Here is an 18706-nt window from a genome sequence, read left to right on the forward strand (position 1 = left end):
GTGTGCGTGTGTGTGTGTGTCTGTGGGGCCAAGGGGGGTGGGGGGCATACCAAGGGACTCGCCACAGATATCTCCTGGAAACTGCTCGACGATGTCTCTGCGCATCAGAGAACAGCCACAGCCATTGTTAGGCTCATTGAGGGACGGAGATCTATAGGCGGCATTGCACAGTTGCGTGCTTCAGCACTTTCACTGTGTTGCACAAGTACCTAGAGCGTGAACAATAGAACCTACTATGCATGCTACATGACGTGTTGTGCTGTAAATCCTAAAAGACGACCTCGGTGATGAGACCTGATTGAGGAGTACATTTGGATGTGGACTCGCAGGTCGTTTGTCAAGTTATAAAGCACTTTCCTGCAGGAGAGAACACTGTTGCCCTCTGTGTGGGCCTACGCAGATACAAGATCCACACCAGTCTAGACAGCAGTGTTTTGTTTGCAATGACTTTGCAGTGCCAGATGGGAATATTAGAGTAGCTCATCATATCATATGAAAATTATCTTACAGTCATAATCAGGAGAAAAAAATTGTGAGGTGAGAACAGATGCATAAGCAAAGGCCTAAGGCTATATTTTATCTGGTTTTACAAAATAGTCACGTTCTAATAAATATTAGCCCTTATCTGAATAAATGAGATGAGAGCCACAACTTAAATTTCAGTAGTCATCAGGCATAAAGACTATGTACAGAATGATCATCCGAAGGAAAAATGAGTTTCAGAAGTTTCCTTATTTTGCCCCATAATAAGGATTAAAAGGCGATTTTGTCTTACTACGTATCTGCAAAGAAAAATGAGAAGGAAACTTAGCTACTTCTTCACTACAGAAACAAGCAGATATGCTTGCCACTGCTTAGCTGAAACTGTCATTAACCTCTGCTGTGTGCATGTGTCAGCGCAACAACACAGGGGGCTTGCATGTTTATTGGTTCAGCTGTTGCATGCTTTTTGAGGGGTGGGCCATCTTTGCTGTCGCAGAGTTTTCCAAAAGATTTCCATTCAGGAATTCATGCTCATCTCCTAAAATATCCCAGACGGATGCAAAAATCATTCTACAAACACAATGACATGAAATGCATTTGCCAATGGGTGACCAAGACAAGGTAAATCAAATATTCTTTAAATACATATAAAGAATATTTTTTTACTTTAATATTGTCACTTTTTCATACTATCTTAATTACCTATGCTTATCTAATGAAATCATTCTCTACACCAACATTTTCTTATCTTCTGTCGATTACTGTATTGCTGTTCTTAGATTAAGTGATTAAAAGACCAAGCAGTGTTTACGGCAGAGTGAATGCAGTCTTCCTACATTATCCATTTTTGTAACGGTTTTAAATTCAAGTTAATAAAACCCACAGCATACACACACACCTACTATCTGAAGTCATCACAATCATTAAGGCAGAAGCTGGTCTCTCCAAGGTGTTCATGGATCTGAGGCACATCTGGTTCCAGGTGAAAAACTCTGACGTATTCAGTGTAATTAATACAATAGCTTGTAATGAAACTTGTTAAAATGGTGCCAGTGTGTGCTTGTGTTTGAAAGGAGTCTCGATCAATCAGCAGCGTCATGACACTCTTACACTGTGTCTTTTGTAGAGTATAGAGCTAGCGCTGAGTCATGGGCTCTGCTTTGTAGACCTGTGCATGCATGTTGCTGCCTATCCAGACATTACAAAAACATCAATTCTGTCACCCCAAACTTGCGTGCCATTTTACTTCCATCTCATGTGCTCCTGTGACTCCTGCCTTAAAATCCAGTACCAGACTTTTTTCTGCTGGACAAAACACAGACAAAGACCACTTCCTGTCTAAATGTTGTTAATTATGGCACTGTAGGGCATCAGAGGGCCATTTGCAACTCACCATTAATAAGTGAGTGGTGCATTAACTTTAAAGGTGCTGGAGTGTTGCTGTTACTCACCCCCAGTTGGCTGATTTGTTACAGGGGATGTTCTTTAAACAGATTAGCCAGGTGCCAAACATTAGCCAAGGCAACTGCAATCTGCAATGGAAATCGCAGGTACAAATGTGAAAATATGCCTCAATTTTTGCAAAGATTTGAATTTCATCTGCAGGCTTGGAGAGCATTACTGGAAATTAAGCAAGAAATGTCTGAGCACAGCGATACCAAGCGTGTGGGTGTATCTGTTGTGCTGCTGAAATTAAAATTTTACACTGACCCTGGTGAAGCATGCAAGTATATTTGCTGAGGCTGGACATCTAAAAGAGGCAGATATTCTCAGTTCACCAGCTGCAACCTACATGTTACAGAATTTTTTTTAATTTATTTTTTTTTTTACAGGTTTTTTTCCCCCCTTTTTTCTTTTTTTTTTTTTTTTACAGTAAATAATCAAATTATTTCAAATGTTTTGCCCTCTGAACGCCACATAAAACATTTTTTAATTTCTTTTTTATTGGGATTACAGTGATGAAAGTTAGCTAAACTATAAATTCTATGAACAGAATTATCCGGTATTTCAGAATTGGTAGGAAAGGGACAAGATTATTTGCTTCTTGAGCTGACTGGTTACCTGTTGTAGCTAGTTTCTAGTTCAAGTTCAACTGACCAATCACATTGGAGCAGATTTAAAAAGAAAAGCTTACATCAAAAAGAGACTGAACACAAACTTTCATTAAAAGTGGTTGTTTTTTTTTTTTTTTTTGTTTTTTTATCTTTGCAAACAGTGACTAATGGACAACATTCTTGGCTTGAATATCTGGTGGCTACATCAGAACCCCGAAAAATTGGCTGTTGCTCTCAGAGGCTAAGTCAGCAAATTAGCTGAAGGATTGCCAGACAGAATAAATAGAGACAGAGTGAGAGGGTTTTTTTAAGAGAGTAAGCACACACACACACACAAACTTTAAAAGACTCGGGTATACAAGTTATGCAGTTTTATTGTTTCATTGACTGTACCACAAAACCTTGACATCAAAAAAGAGAAAAAAAAAAAATGTCCCTCATTTTATAAGTGAACATTGCTGTAATGTTAAATATCCCATCACAAAATCTCACTCCTCATATAGAAAAATTTTAAAAACAAACCAAAAAAACAATAAGCAAAAAGTACAGTCACACAGCTCAAAAACATGAAACGCTGGATTATTTGGCAGCAACTGTCTAACTTGCCAGGATTTGATCCACTGGGAGTGACAGATGAGTGCATTTGGCACTGTCATTGGTCCACAACAGGTCGCAGTGAGCCTCCTGCCAGGTGGCAGAGGGAGACATACATTGCATTATGACAAATAAACAACTCTACACTATTCCCAGGGAGGAGACAGCAAGATAAAGGAGGCCTTTACTGTGCCTTCTTTCACACCCTCATGCCCCCCCATGCCCATTCTTTTGTTCAAGAAGACAGAAATAAGGAGGAAAAACAGAACCAGGCATGTGTGCACACCAGCGAATGTAAACTGTCTTATAAGCAATCAAAAGAAAAGGCAACGTGTCAGTAAATATCGTGTGCGCGGACTTTGTGAATTAGGGTAAAAACTGTGTTTTAGAAAAATAGCACATTTTTTCATGCTTGTATGAAGTGAAAAGCATCAGTAACAAGTAAATTCATTTGAAAATATGTGCGCCATCATTTTCCTGGCAAAAATGTTTAAAAACTTTCAAATGCAATCCACTTCTTTGGAATTCTTTTGACTTAAAGAGTGTTTACAGTACTGCAGCATCAAAAATAATAATAACAATAAAAGAAAACCATTACATTCAAGCATTTCCATCACTGTGCATTCAGAGTGACAGCAACAATGCAAACGTTACCACTTCTAAACCACCTTTGGAGTCCATCCCATTAAGCCTCTGAATGAGGCATCACAGTAGGTGATCTGAATCACAGAGATGCATGAAGCTTGGGTGGGTGCCTGTTCACCAGTGTACGGATTACCTGACAGTAGGTGTGCTCGTTTGACGCAAGTGGCTAGGTTTTGTGGGAAGGGGTGGCTTAATCCCACGGGAAGGGGTCTGTGCAGGGTTTGTAGCGCGATCGACACTGAAGGTTTTCATCAGCTGAGCCACGCGGCCACGCCCTGCGCAGACTGGTGCACTCCCTGACGTCCAAGGCTCCTCTGAGCTAGCCTTTTGAAGCTTTTCTGATTCGCGGATATCTGGAAGAAAAAGAAAACAACACACAACAGTTTACGTTTTGCCTTTAAAACCACAGCAACACGATCTCTTTAGTTCCCTAATGCTTACAAAGCTTTGTTAAAGGAGAGATGATGCAACATGGTGGTAAACATGTCACATGTTCCAGGTATCAAGTTTAGAATGGAAAAAAATAAAATTATATATAGATAGATAGATAGCTAGATAGATAGATAGATTGATAGATCTATCGATCGATAGATAGAGATAGAGATAGATAGATAGATAGAGATAGGGATGTTTGTGTGCGTCTTCAGTTTTCAATTAGATATAGGAGCTTAAATGCTTTGCAAATCACTTATTTAGGATTTTATGTTCAGTAGCTGTTGGGCAAGCAGGAATCAACCACTACCCTTCCCGCAATGCCATGTTAGCTTGCTCTTCACCCTTTTCTGCCTTTTTTTCTCCCTTTCATTCGCTTTCTTTTATCCCGCTACGGCTGAGCAGAGGTCATCCTCAGTGGAAGTGTAGTAGGGACACAGCTGGGTGTAGTTTGTGCTTTTGTGTGCGTGCGTGTGTGTTGCCGAGGTACTGTGTTTGGAAGAGGGTGTAATTGAGGGAGGAATGGAGGGAACAGGAGTAACGAACGAAGGGGAGGGAGGGCCGCAGGGACGGGAATGGAGAGCAGACAGACGCTGCTCAGACACCAGAAGGCTTGAGGAGCCACATATTTTTAGCGTCATCCCCGGGGGACAGAGATATGTGAGAGCACCCGTGTGCGTGACTACAGACACACACACACACACAAACGTGCGCACACGCAGAAAATAGAGTGAAAACACACACAGGCGTGTACAGAGTTTCTAACAGCTGAATTTCAAAAGACATGCACATTCTCACGTTACGTTCGGGTCCGTGCATGCTCTCGCACACATAAACACGGATTCAGACCCCCCCCACCCACTGCACATGGATTCAGTCACGCATGCAGCCAACGCTGACTAACGCCACGGCATAGTGTGCACACACGCACAGTCACACACAAAGAGGTGAGGTACAGCCAAAACCACATGGGCACTCCTGAGGCCGGGAAACCTTTAAAGCTCTTGATGTCTTGCAGGCATGAAAGGGAGAGACCTAAAGTAGCCTTTAAGGTTGTGTTATTGTTTATTGCTGTTTACTCTGCTTTCGCTCCTCTTTCTCATTCTCTCGTGCACCTCTCCCCGTGGCTCCAACACCTCCCCTCTACCTTCCTTTTGCCCTGCCTTCCTCTGCCCCCTGACCCATAGTTCCTGTGTTAATGTCCTCTCGCTGCGTTTCGTGGGCTTGCCTCTGATTGTCTCGTTGTGTTGTGTGGTCACCACGGAAACCTTGGATAGGCTCCAGCAATTGAGGCTGACACACATTCAGGCACGCACCGAACACACACAGATGCACACAGACACAGACGCGGGCACGCACACACACTCATGGCCAGAGAGTTTTTTGAGCTCAGAGCCTTCCTGCAGGTCTGGAGTGGAATGCTTAATAGAGACAGAGAGATAGAAAGAGCAGGAGAGGGAGGATTGGTGTATGGGCAGGGACTAAATGAAACTCTCCTCAGCAGCTGCACCCCGAGCTCTGTCCGTCCGCCGAAACAAGTCATTAAAGCTACCTGCGAAAACACCTATTTAAATTAAAGAGAACCTCTGCAACGAATTGCTTGTTGAGATTGATTAATCTCCCAATCGAGCATTCAAGATGCCACCCATCACGTCCCGGGGCAGCTCGTAAATGTACAGAGAGGACAAAGAAGAGGGGCGGGAAGAAGTGTCAATGATCAGGCTAGCACAAAAATTAAAGACTAATCTATCTCTTTAAAGACGTCCACATGTCTCGCAGAGAAAGAGGAGGGGTGCGAGGGTGGAGGACTTGGGTGGGAGGTGGGGGGGCAGAAGTGGGGCAGAGGGCAGAATTCCCCAGCAGCACGTCTGTGGACTGAAGCGTGGGGAGGAGGAGAGGTGTAGGTGCGCTTGTTGTGTGTGTGTGTGTGTGTGTGTGTGTGTGTGTGTGTGTGTGTGTGTAAGCGTTGGGGCAAGCTCCTGCATGGGGGCTGGGGCCCCTGTCACTTATCAGCTCTGGCTGAGCGTCGCCCAGGGCTAGAGTCGGAAAGCAGCGCTGGAATGTGTGTCCTTCCCTCTGAAGGTGAAGCCAGAGGAGAGCGGACGGAGACACAGGGAAGAGTTATAAACACAAAAACACGCGTGCATGTATTAGCTGCAGAAGACTTTGATGTTCTTGAAACCATCCTCAAATCATATGGACTGTCTCAACATATATAGGTTTATTTCTTGCACCGGCTCTGCCATCCTACCTTCATTATCTGGAGTGTTAACAGTTTCTATAACTTTAACTAAGAAATAAAAATCTCAAGATTCAGGATTTATTTTTGCTGCCAAAAGAGGAGAAAACCCACGCGATCACAGGGTGAAGCTCCACACAGAAGGACAGGTCCAAACCCAGGAACCTCTTTCTGTGAGGCAACACAGGTTTCACTTTTTGTGCAGAGTCCCAGTTAACAGTAAGACTCATTTTCAGATTTACAGGCTTTCAGTGTTTACGTTTTCAAGCATGAACTGATTTTGTTTTTCTCCACGCAGATGTTACACCTGTTTGTTTCCAAAAAAGTCTGTTTCCTGCCAAAAGAAACTGAAGAGAAAACTGGTGAGAAATATGGATTTTTCTCACCAACATTAATTACCAGATTATTTGTTATAAATACATCAACACTGTGAAAAATACCAGGGTTTAATTGCCATTTTATTTGTTCACTCACAATTTCTGCCAAGAAGGTTTTGTGGTTGGTTTGGTTTCATTGTTTCTCTGTTTATTAGGAGGATTACTCAAACATTTTAGCAGAGGTGGGACTTGGCCCAAAATTTCATGCCACATCTTCACAGATAGGTATTTAATTGAAATATGGGGGGGGGTTAATGTCTTATTGTTTTCAAGAAAATATCACAAACTGATCTGCGTTCATATCCTCTTGGATCCAGGAACTCGATCCATGTATAGCAAGACTTTCTTTTGCTTTTGTCGAGATACACGGACTTGGATACTCTTGTTCTTACCCAACCTCTTACCTGACGAATGTAAAACCTTTAATCTTTTTAAGCCATTTAAAATTTATCAAAGATGGGATAACGGCATCCTGTCAATATCCAGAACCTGAGACTTTTAAATTGGATTTCGTCTTATCCTCCTGGGTTAGCCTAAACCATACTGGCTTGTCATGACATCCAGTCTACCTGTGTAAAACATTTACAGCATGAATGCTCCAGTGTTAGATTTCAGAGTTTTATGTTCCTCGTTGTAGCTGTAAATCCAAATTTATACTGTCACTAATACAAAGTTAGTTATTCTTTGGGAAAGCGAGGTGTGAGCCACGGTAACTGCTCAGGATGCATGAACCCTTGTCATTACCCGCATTCAAATGAAAACAGCTGAGGCATGAGCCTCATCTTTGTTGGCCTCCTCCTCCTGTTGGAACAAGCTTCCTGCCATTGTCAAGGACAGACACTGTGTCAGTATTTTTGCTCCGGAGTCGAACACATTTATTCAGCACTGTGTTCAACCCACCTCAACTCCCACCACACCAGCTGTTCTTTTGGGTTTCCTTTCCCTTTCTTCCCTCTACATTTTGCTCTTATTCACTGTCGTGCTAGCGCCCAGGGAGCATAGATGTAGCCACTAATCTAACCACCAAAGTGGGTGAAGACACACATGCCACCAAACTTCTACAATACATCTTTGCAGCCAGATCCACATTTAACTAAAAACAAACAAGAAAAACAAAAAACAAAACAACAACACACTTTGTCTTTTTGCGACATTCTCACGAGTGTGTGGGTTTGACCGCCAAAAATCTGTAATGATCTTGAATGTTTACAATAATCAGAAAAAAAAAGGGGCGGGGGGCAGGAAATATTTTCAGGATTGTTCCCCCCACCCATTTTATATAAAATGCTAAAAACATGTGGCTAAACCAATAGACAGTCACACAGCTATGAGGAAGTTCCTGTTAAGGTGCTAGGAACTTGGTTTTGTTGTATGGCTTTCTAAAGGAAACTGACTCTGTCGACATCTGCCTGGTATAAACTTAAGTTGACCCAATAAAACTGCTGCAATCACCGTTGAAAGGAAAAATGTGATTTTATTTAGGTTTCTTTGTTTCTTCCAAATTAAAAAAAAATGGTTCTGGAGGAAGCCAGCCTTCAAGTTCATGTTGCAGTGAGCGTGTGGTGTAGGGAGAGCATATTTCCAGCAGAGGGACCTTTATGGAGATGAGATTTTCTGCTCAACTGGACTTTTCTTTCCCTACAGTATCACTGATTTCCACTGGATGGTGCTAACTTCACCCTTACAATGACCATTTTTATACTTAACTGGGTCACTGTGTGGTACATGAGCTTCCAACAGGTATATTAGATATTACAACGATAACTCGAGAAAGATTCAAACAAGAAGTTGGTTCATCTCTACAACATAAAAAAAACTCCCCATTTTATTTAACACTGGCACAAAAGGAAAGGAGGAGCAGACCCATAAAAGAGAAACAAAAACACTGATACATTACCCTAACAGGAAGACCTCATCTCAGCCCAAATTGAAACAAAATTAATATAATATACACAATACTGTACAAAAGTCTCGTTTCACACCTTATTTCGTTCCATTTTGGTTGCAACAAGCCAGACTTCTCCATGCTTTCTGGAGGTCTTTCAAGGCTTTTATTTGAATGATGAATTTTAATAATTTGCTGAACCCATTTCCCTTTTTCCTAGAAAAATATAAAGAAATGACGAGTGACTCGAGACTTTTGCACAGTAATGCAGCTTTGAAGAACAACCTTTGCCAAGATTGACACAGAAAGATAGATAGGGCATTATTTACAAAACCTTTTGTTTTAATTTTTTGACTGGTATCCTTTGTTATTACTAAATTACCACTTAACAAAGGCATATGTTTACACTTTTATCCACATTTATGTTGCCTCCATGAAATAACACAGAAGAACAAGTTGAGTTTTAAGTAGTCATTCTAGGGAACTAATATTTTAGTTTTACTGCTGGCAGATAATTCTCCTTCACATTTTTCCTTGACTTCATGATATTTTTCATCAAGGTCAAAAAAAAAATTTTTTTCTTCTTTTTTGTATTTGCTCACAAACTTAGCACGACGCTCTGAAGAAAAGACTGGAGAATAAAGGATCTGGAGAGGAAGGGCTGGGGAGAGGATGGAATGAGAGGCAAAAAAATGAGAGGAGAGAAGAGCAGAGCAAACACCCCTGCTGGCCACCAATTTCCATCAGGAAATTGGTTTTCACATTTAGATTTTTTTTTTTTGGGGGGGGGAGGGGGAATTGGACCCTCAAATCCAGCAGATTTGGTCCCACCAAATGTCGACTGCATTGCCACGGCTGTTGACAAATTAATTGTTGACAGAAACTGATCACAATAGAGAAGCTATCAAAAGAGCAGGTGTGCACGAGCAACATGTTACAAGGGGACAAATCCCAGTCGCGTACGTTTTCCCCTGCTTTTTTTCCCCTCTAGGCAGGCCTCTTTTACTCTGCCAGTCCATAAAGATTCCAGGGGGCTGAGGCACTATTTGGCGAGCACATTGGGTTTCAGGAAATAAATCCTTCTTCCTTGCTGCAGCACAGAGAAATTTATCTAGTATGAACTTTGTTCAGACTGGTTCTGCTCAGCTCTCCAAAGCTATTATTACTCTTAGAGAAAAAGCTGCGGCTGGCTCAGAGAGCGGTGGTGATTGTCACGTAAGGCAGTAACCATGTTGTGAACTCAATTTTAAACCCATATGTTTAAAACTGGAGTCCAGGCTTTCCGCAACAAATGAAACTTAGCCAGAAATAAGAATCATGGACTTCCCACGAATCTAGATTAGTTTATCCACGGTGACACTGATCATAATCAGTATGGTTGCTTTTGCTTATTGGATTACAGGAAAACCGAGAAAATAAAAAGGTAGAAGGGGTACAAGCCCCTCCCACCTGATACTGTGAAAGATGGATGGCACACCATACAGTTTTCCCAGTACATCACAGGGGTTAAAACAATACCATGTCATCAATTCACTCCAACCTTAGATGTGTCATGTACTTTTAACTCTGAGTTAAATTCACTCACCTTTACCACCCGGTGACTCCTGTGGCTTCTGGGGTTCTTTTGACTGCAGGCTCCCTTTGGTTGATGACGTCATGCCAGAGTCTATTTTGACAGCGCTGCCGGGAGAAGAGTATGGCACGGCGGTAGCCAGCCTCAGATTTGTGAGGCCAGGTCTCGTGTTGACATAGTCTGGTGCTGCATTTGCAGAAGCCGGTCTCGTCTTGACAGCGTTAGCTCTCGTGGGAGGCCTGGAGCAGATGGAGGGCTGGGGAACTGACTTCTCCTCGGTTGCATTGGCTGACTTCAACTCGAGCTGCAGAGTGAGGAGTGACAAAAGAGAAGCGGGGAGTGCGATCGGTGTTGACAGCTAATTCACATACAGTGGAATTACTGTCATGTTTGATTAAATCATTGGATAAATGATTCACTAAATTAGAATCCTCCAGTGACAACATGGTGCCGGAATGAAACACGCAGAACTATGACCACTGATTAAGAGTTTAAGGATGTTTGGAGAGAAAATTATAAGGTGACTTGAAAATCAAGCAGCCTTGCTAATCTTGCCTCCTGATCTTACGCCTTCTTAATCAACAATCTCACTCTCTCCTCCTCCCTCACGACGACTCCTTCGCTCTCTAAATCAACTGGAGAAAAGCTGCAGCGGCGTTAGCAACAGCCACATCACCAAAGCGCCCCCGTTTCCTTTCTCCTCCAGGAACAAATCATTCAATCTATAAACAAGGCATTCAACCAAATTATGAATCCTATAAAGAAAGGCTTATGCTGTGAATTCTTGGCTGTCACACTTGCCAAACCTCCTAAGGTGTGAATGCTTTCTTGCCATGTGCACATGGGGTGGGCCAAAGATGTGCTGGGGCCTGTAATGGAGAGAGGCTGGTATGGATATAAGATGTGAGGGAGAGAAATTTCTGTCTGTGGCAAAGAGGAGGGGAAAAAAGAAGAAGAAAAAAAATGGAACAGAGGAGAGCTCACGCGCCCAAACCTCAGGAGACTATCCCACAATCCCATCCATCTGCGACTGACGCATTCTCTATCTCTGGCGTTTTAATTCCCTGATCAAGTTCATCAACCATCTGTTCTAGGGCAGTCCAGAAATCCTGCCTTGTCTCTGTGATTCAGCTGTTCTTGCAAAGCGTGTCACCTGCACACACACGCACACGCACACACACACTTGTATGCACATAAACGCAGAAGAAAGCAAGGGGATATAGCAAGCCTACTCCCCAGACGACACAAGGCTGGAGCGGCGATGGAGCTAGTGGGAGGACAGGACAGTTCAGCTGTTCCCCGGAGAGAGAACTGTGAGGGGTGCGGCAGCTTAGACAAGCGGGAGCACAGAGAAGGAGAATGCTGGGAGAAAGATGATCTGCAGAGAGGCTGGGAGCGAGGGGACAGCTGGCCCCAACCACCATTTCCTGTGACTCAGAGGGTAGGACTGCCACAAAAAGTCATATAGGCACTCTGTGGTGGTTGTGCTTCAAAGAGCTAGAGAGCACATCGTATACAGCACCTTGCTGAAACATGTCTTTTAAAGTGTTTTTCTGCACAGGTATGCAAACATTTCCTTTCTTAAAAATATTTCAAAAAGCTAGAATGAGATCAAAACACCTGCAATGACTTTAATTCACAGATACCTTTGCAGTTGCTGTAGGCGGTGAATGCTCGCTCACTGACACCTGTGGGTTTAACAAAGACATTACATGAGTGATCTAGGCCATGATGCAGTGTGAGAGCACACAGCTCTGTTAGTGCAGGCAGTTACTCCAACTCACCGGCAGAGGGAGTAAAGTGCTCGCCTCCTCACTTTTCCCCTGCTGGGAGAGAAAGAGACACAGTTAGTGCTGATGGCGACTCGTCATCTTCCTCAACTTTTAGAGCTCAGTGCTTGGAATAAGCTCTTAAATCTATACTTAAAGGAGTTTAAGAAATAGAGATGAGATAAAATACTTAATTGTGTGAATATATTTCAAATTAAACGTTGCTTTTAAGAAAAAAAACATCTGTGCGGTGGTTTTGTTTCTGCAGGAAAAACAATGATGGGCTCTTATTTCCACTGAATGAGCAGCAAGCAGCTTTAGCTTTAGAGAAACATCATGGTCAGGCCAGATGAGACCGTGTACGCTGGCTCGCTGTGGCTCAGTGTGTGCATGGTTGCCATGACAACACAGCAAATCTCTTTTTGAGATAGCATGGAAAAAGGAAAAAAAAAAAAAAAGGAGGCACCCACCAGCACCCCCAACACACACACACACACACACACACCAAAACTAATACACTGCTGTGCACATACACACACACCTAAAATATCACCAGGTCAGAAATCATCAGCACATTATTTTGACACAGAAACAGGGCAGCGATTGATTTTCACCAGCTATGCTCAAGAACCTAATGGAAAGTTTCCACAAACTGCTCTGCGGGTATGAGAAGTGAAAATGACTCCACCACAGTGTTGAGATTGAGATGGAAATATTGAGTTGAATGGATAAAAGATAAAGAGCACCGTGAAACTTTATTTTATGTCGATCTGAAAGCCCACTCCATCTCAGTCATTTTTATTATACACGATGTTTTGATCAGCTTTAACATATTTATTAGGTGTATGTTTTTATTTAAATCAAGAGGCGATAGCAGTGTTTAATATTAAAAAATAATTATGACTTTTTTTTTCTCCAACCAAAATGATTTGATTTTTAAAGATCACAGAGAGCTACACACACACCTTTAGATTCAGGGAGACGTCGGGTTGCGTTTTAGAAAGGAGGTTCTCTCTCTCAGTCTTGACAGGTTCCGTGTTTTTTCTGTCCTTCAGTATAGTTTGATGGCTGGAAAACATAAACAGAATGTGTCACGTATAAAACCCAACCAAATCTCCTTAAATGACAGTCTGTTAGCAACACATGCACACAAAAAAAGAAAAACAAAAAACTGAAACACTGATTCTTCTGTTACACGTTGTTCTCTGCCTTTATTCTTAATTATTTAAAAAAAAAAAAAAACATCACTGTCTGTTTTGTATTACAAATGTGTATTACCTCGTGTTGTTCTGCAGGCTTGGAGTCTTCTTCTCTCCAAATCCTGAGCAGATGAATTTGGAGCTCAGCTCATCCACCTCCCCAATCACAACAACCGCCACGTCCCCATCCCGGCCGAGCTGCCAGCTGACACTCTTATTGTTGGCTGTTAAAAACACGAACACACTTAAACATTACAAGTCAACTAGCTACTGAAACAAAACTGAAAGTGCTTTTGAATTTCCCTCAGTGAACCTGTCAAAAAAAAAATAAAAAATGAAAATGTGGGATATGCCTACAAATCTTATAAGGCTATATCAAAACAACACAACAGAATAAATGATGAAATATTGAATAGACTATTTAGAAGGCCCACCCCTGATTTTTCAAACGATTACTCTGAAATGTTTTATTAACATTGATAACTAGTGATCAACATAAGCATACTTTGACCCTCACATAACAACTTGTAGTGCTGGTTAAAGACATTCTAAATCACAGTCCAGTCTTGGTGATTCTCCTTGTGGTCTAAGGCCACAAGGAGAATAATTTATAGATTTATAAATGATGATTTATTCATTTATTTATTCATTTAGTATAAACACTCTGCTGTTTTGCTTTCTAGATGGGGTCCGCGGCTTCCAACCAAATATAATATACGCCTGAAAAAAAAAAAAAAAAAGTCTAAATATACGTGATTGTGTTGTATGGTAACGCGGCTCACTTAAAAGATCACTAGTAAAAGTTACCTGTGATTATCTCGCGGCTTCTGACTTATCGCTTTGTCTTCACTGATTTTACTGCTGCTCTCTGTTATTGCAGTGATCACAACATTTAACAGACTTGTAGCGCTTACTTAGATGGAGATACATATTTGTCTGTGTGTGTGTGTGTGTGTGTGTGTGTGTGTGTGTGTGTGTAAATGACAAGTCTTTCTCACACGATAAAAGGTTATTAAGCTGCAAACACTTACACTTGTTTTAGAACTGATGCTTTTCATCCTGTACATGAGCTCTTTAGGCAACATTATAAAATTCAGGTTGCCTTCTTAAAGACCTCATAGTTCATAGAGCCTGGTTCTGCTGGAGGTCTCTTCCTGTTAAGATGGTTCTTCTTCCCCACCATAGTTCATAGTGGATAGTCTCATTTTAGGCCCTCTCTTTCCCTCTAATATTGTCTAAATGACAATACAAGACTTGTTTGTGAACTGGTGTTATATAACTAAAGCTGAACTGAAACGCACATTATTCTCACACTCATCAACCCACTCACTGATCCTTTATGCCCTGGGGCTGTCTTGTTATCCTGGGGTCGAGACTGCTATCAGAATATAAATGATATTCGTCACAGGCTAAATGTGACCACTCAAAACAACTTTGTATTGATTTGCAGTCACCCATCTGTGTAAGGGGAAAACATGGACCCACAGTGAGCCAACCAAGAAAACAAAGACACTGGATTTAAGTACACGTCAAGAGTTGGGTTTTTCCTTTAATTTGTCATCGGTCCATATGTCACATCCTTGTAACTATGTTTGGAGCACTGAGAAGTTACTTTCATAGTGAACTGGTTTTGCCAGCCAACCCTGTGGATCACATTCCTGCGAGGCATACCAGCATGACGCAACCGTCAGAACATACCTCTAAACACATTTCCAACAAAAAACTGACAGCAAAAGCCACAAAACAATTGTCAGACGCACATGACATGAACCCTGTCATCTGAGTACAAGGATGCTACATTTTATGGACAGAATGTACAAGAGGCATTTCCACTGTCCTCACCAAGAATGTGTTGCACTTTCTTATAAACAGAATATATCTGTATTTGAAATAACAATCTGTTGCTGAAGAACAAGATCATTGATTCTAATCAGTTTTTCCCGCCTCGTGTAAATGTCAGCAGTCTAAGAACAACATAAACAAAGGCACAGAAACAGGGCAGCATAAAGTCAAAGTCAGCACATAAACACTCATTACCACGAGGACAACCTTGTGGTAACCAAAAAAGTACTTCCAGAAACAAAATTGTACTTAGAAAAGTAAAAAAAATAGCAATGTCTTTAGTTTTAGTCTCTCTCAGTCTGACGTCAGAACAAACAGCCCAATAAGGCACTGCTGCGTGTGTATTATTTTGGACTAGGATTTATATGTGACTGTGAGTCATGTGTTTGTGTTGTTGTATTGTGTTAATGTACTTCTGTGAGCTTCTTTAATCCTCCAGTCTGACAAGTGCGCTCCTTGTCACAATAAGACATTTCAAAAGTGCCACCAAACCGAATTAGACCTGCGACAACAACAAAATCAAAACAAGCACATCCTGCACTGGAAAACTAACCAAAACTAACCTGAATCGACAGGCAAAACCGGAAAACTAAAGAAAAACAAAAACTAATGGAAAACACAAAAGTGCAGGAGCAACTGCTGAGTGGGATATGAGCTTCATTTTGTGGCTAAAAACCCATTTGGCATTTCAGCTCTCCCACAAGACCATCCAGATAAAAATCAAAGTCTCCATTTCTTTTTCAAACACATACATTTCCTGCTAACTTCCCATTTCAGACTCTGCTAATTGTTTAAAGGCCTGAGTCTTGACTCATGTCCTATTTTTACATTTTTACATCAATTATCCACCATTTCCTCTACACGCAAGACAGAAAAAGAAAAAAAAAGCCGTGTTTGTGGAGAAGAGTTGTAACCATGTGTTCTCAACCTACAGCCTCCTAGAGATGACTGCACTGGTCATTAAGACACAGTGCATTGTTCTCTCGCTCTGTACCACAGTTGATAGAAAGTGCTTTGATTAACCAAGACCAGACAAAACACATCACTGTGTCAATCATCAACTGGCTTTAAGTCATGCTGTGATATCATTGTAGTTTAAGTAACTGCTGCACTCATCCAAATAAATTAACTTTGCCTCTGATGTTTGGATTAAGGTGATAGAACAATTTGTTATGTTCGCGTCGTTACGCAACGCCCTTCTTCCAGAAGTCCTTAATACAAAAGACGTACAAGAGAAAATGCAGACACGCAAGATTTTGCCAAACCAGTTTCACGACCGGCTTGCAGCTTCCTGAGTTTCTGCTTGTTTTGTTTTTCCCATGCATACTCTCACCACCTAGGTTGAGCAAAAGAATTTACCAAATATGAGGAAAAAGACAGTATTTGTAATCATATCTTATGTCAGCTTCTGATAAACACATGTGCTCTTCGTTTAACTTGTAAATTTCCCGACAGGGCTGTTATTTTGCCATCTCCTCCTGTCCTGTGGATGTTTTCTTCTGACATTTATTTGCCATCAACCACAGAATTCCAGATATGAGCAACATCTGGGACCTCACATTGCAATGTTTCAATTGGAAATAAAATGATCTAATTTAGAGTTTCTGTCTGTGTGAATGAGGCTCAGAAGACAAGGAAATTAGACCATACGGTCAAACTATTTTCACCTTGTGGAGGGTGAAGCATTTAATAAAAAGTGCAATTATAACAGATCTTTAAATAAAGATCTGCAATAGTTTAGGACCTAAGCTGTAACCCCCCCCCCCCCCCCCCCCAAAAAAAAACAAAAAAAAACAAACCAAAACAAAACAAAACAAAAAAACTTATTTTGATGCTCACTTCATGTTTTGACAAACAGCTGTTCAGATAATTGGGAGCATGCAAACTCCAGAAGCTTAGGATATCTGTCACAGCCAACGTACACATGCTTCAGTGGTTCCCTTATCAAGCTTTGTAACGCTCTATCGGGTAATTCTCAGCACACTACGCAAATATCTCAACTCCAAGGACTCTGAAAGCGCTTGCTCAGAAGAGAACAGATGGTTTTCTGTGGAACCTTTGTGAAAACGTGACAGTCGGAGTGCCTGAAAAACCTGAAGCTGCACCCTGCAGCTTCAGGTTTGAGATAAACAGGAAGAGAGAAGGTTAAAAAAGGTGAGGTGGCGGCTGTGGTTGTTGATGAAGAGTCTTTACTCAGTGTGGTTACCTTTTCTTGGCTTTGCTCTCTTGGACTCTGCGTCGCCCCCCTCTCTCTCCAGTTTCTCCTCCCGCTCTTTCCAGCGCCGCACCTGCTCTTGGCGCATTTTCAGGAACAGTGTCTTTTTCTGCTCTTCGTTGAGGGCTTCCAGCACCTCAGGGTCAATGTACATGTCCTTTAAGATCTGCTGCAGCATGTTGGCGGCCAAATGGTTGGTACGTTAACCTGGTACCACTTGGCAAGCAGTTGAAGCTTGCTTCTCGTAGTGCACAGTGTGTAAGGATGATTTATGGTCTCATGTCAGCAGAGGACTTTTGTAGCTTCTTATTTGTCTCTAAAGTCACTCTTGAAGTCATGAATTAAGGTTCTTGCTCTTTCTACACATGCTTTTGTACAAGCTGTACTATCTCACTCATACAGACTGTCTTTCTCTCTCTCTCATACACACACTCTCTCTCTCTCACACACACACACACACACACACACAAATCCTGCTTCCTTTCTATAATGTGCTCAGTTTCCCCATCAAGATGTCAGATTTCTTTGGAGGTCATCTTTGGCACAATCTATGAGAAAAACAAAACACACAGTGAAGATCATCTTGCATGATTTTCAAAGCTGCAGTGTCTTACATATTTTCTTAAGAAACTTTTTTTCTTATTTCCTAGAAATATCTGTTTAAAGCAGTTGTCTTGTCCTTCCGTGCATGAATACGGAAGAGCCCAAAGCCAATTTCAACACTTTACAGAAAGTCTGCTACCCAGAATGGGAGGAGATTCCAAAGGAATGGGACTGCATCTGACATCAGTGTCCCACCCTGCTCCTTCCTCTCCCCAAAACCATGTTCGTTTCTCTCTAAAACTCTCACAAGATAGCGGCCCCCGCCTCTTTTTCCTTTTGTAAAAAAACATGGCCAGTGTCTGGTTGTAATGAGGGATAAAAATCTGGGTCATAGCACTGGACAGCGAGAGCCAGGTTGTCTAACAAGAGGATTGAAATGGACTCCTCCAGTCACAGTGGGTAGTTAAACAATGGCTACCACATAGGCAGCACTTGGAGGGAAAGAAAGCTCGTCTCAGACTGAAAACTATCACACTGGTGGAATACAGATTGGTGTCTGCTAAACACACCGCAGGGTGCAGAGAAGGAAACCAAAGAAAACAGGGGGGAGGGGGTGAAGTGGAGAAAATGAGTGCTACAAAACAAAAAGGGAGTTGTAGGAGAAGGTTAGAATTTGCTGAAGTACTCACAGTGGGATGTAGACAGCCGCTCCACAGCAGAGTATGCTAACTGAGCTGAGGGAGTCACAGCGCCTGTGGGTCCACCTCGTCTTTGTGTGTATGACTGAGCTGATGACATCACAGCATTCCATAATCTCTTTACCTCCCTCTCCCTTCCTCTCTCTCTCTCTCTCTCT

The 18706-nt window shown here is 41.9% G+C and overlaps 1 protein-coding gene across 2 annotated transcripts; it reads right to left on the reverse strand.

Moving 5' to 3' along the window:
• Positions 1-2893: 2893 nt before the first annotated feature.
• LOC113030568 (uncharacterized) lies at positions 2894-18700 on the reverse strand. Of its 2 annotated transcripts, none has more exons than XM_026182119.2 (8): positions 18540-18700; positions 17299-17855; positions 13330-13474; positions 13017-13119; positions 12067-12105; positions 11929-11970; positions 10295-10586; positions 2894-4129 (listed from the first exon to the last, which is right to left on the reverse strand). In XM_026182119.2, exons 2-8 carry the CDS (start codon positions 17483-17485, stop codon positions 3906-3908), a joined length of 1032 nt encoding a protein of 343 aa, XP_026037904.1. In that variant the 5' UTR covers positions 17486-17855; positions 18540-18700; the 3' UTR covers positions 2894-3905. The 2 variants fall into 2 exon arrangements, with proteins under 2 accessions (XP_026037904.1, XP_026037903.1); XM_026182118.2 differs by having other exon boundaries at positions 12067-12108.
• Positions 18701-18706: the final 6 nt, after the last annotated feature.

The sequence above is a fragment of the Astatotilapia calliptera genome, chromosome 10 (assembly GCF_964374335.1).
Source record: "Astatotilapia calliptera chromosome 10, fAstCal68.1, whole genome shotgun sequence".
Taxonomy (NCBI): domain Eukaryota; kingdom Metazoa; phylum Chordata; class Actinopteri; order Cichliformes; family Cichlidae; genus Astatotilapia; species Astatotilapia calliptera.

Bases quoted from the DNA above. Each gene is read 5' to 3' on its own strand.
- LOC113030568 (XM_026182118.2), bottom strand. From the start codon at position 17,485: ATGCTGCAGCAGATCTTAAAGGACATGTACATTGACCCTGAGGTGCTG. The intron at 13,475-17,298 runs GTAACCACACTG...TGTTTTTAACAG, and splicing joins GAGAGCAAAGCCAAGAAAAG to CCAACAATAAGAGTGTCAGC. The intron at 4,130-10,294 runs GTGAGTGAATTT...TTTTTCTTCCAG, and splicing joins GGAGTCACCGGGTGGTAAAG to ATATCCGCGAATCAGAAAAG.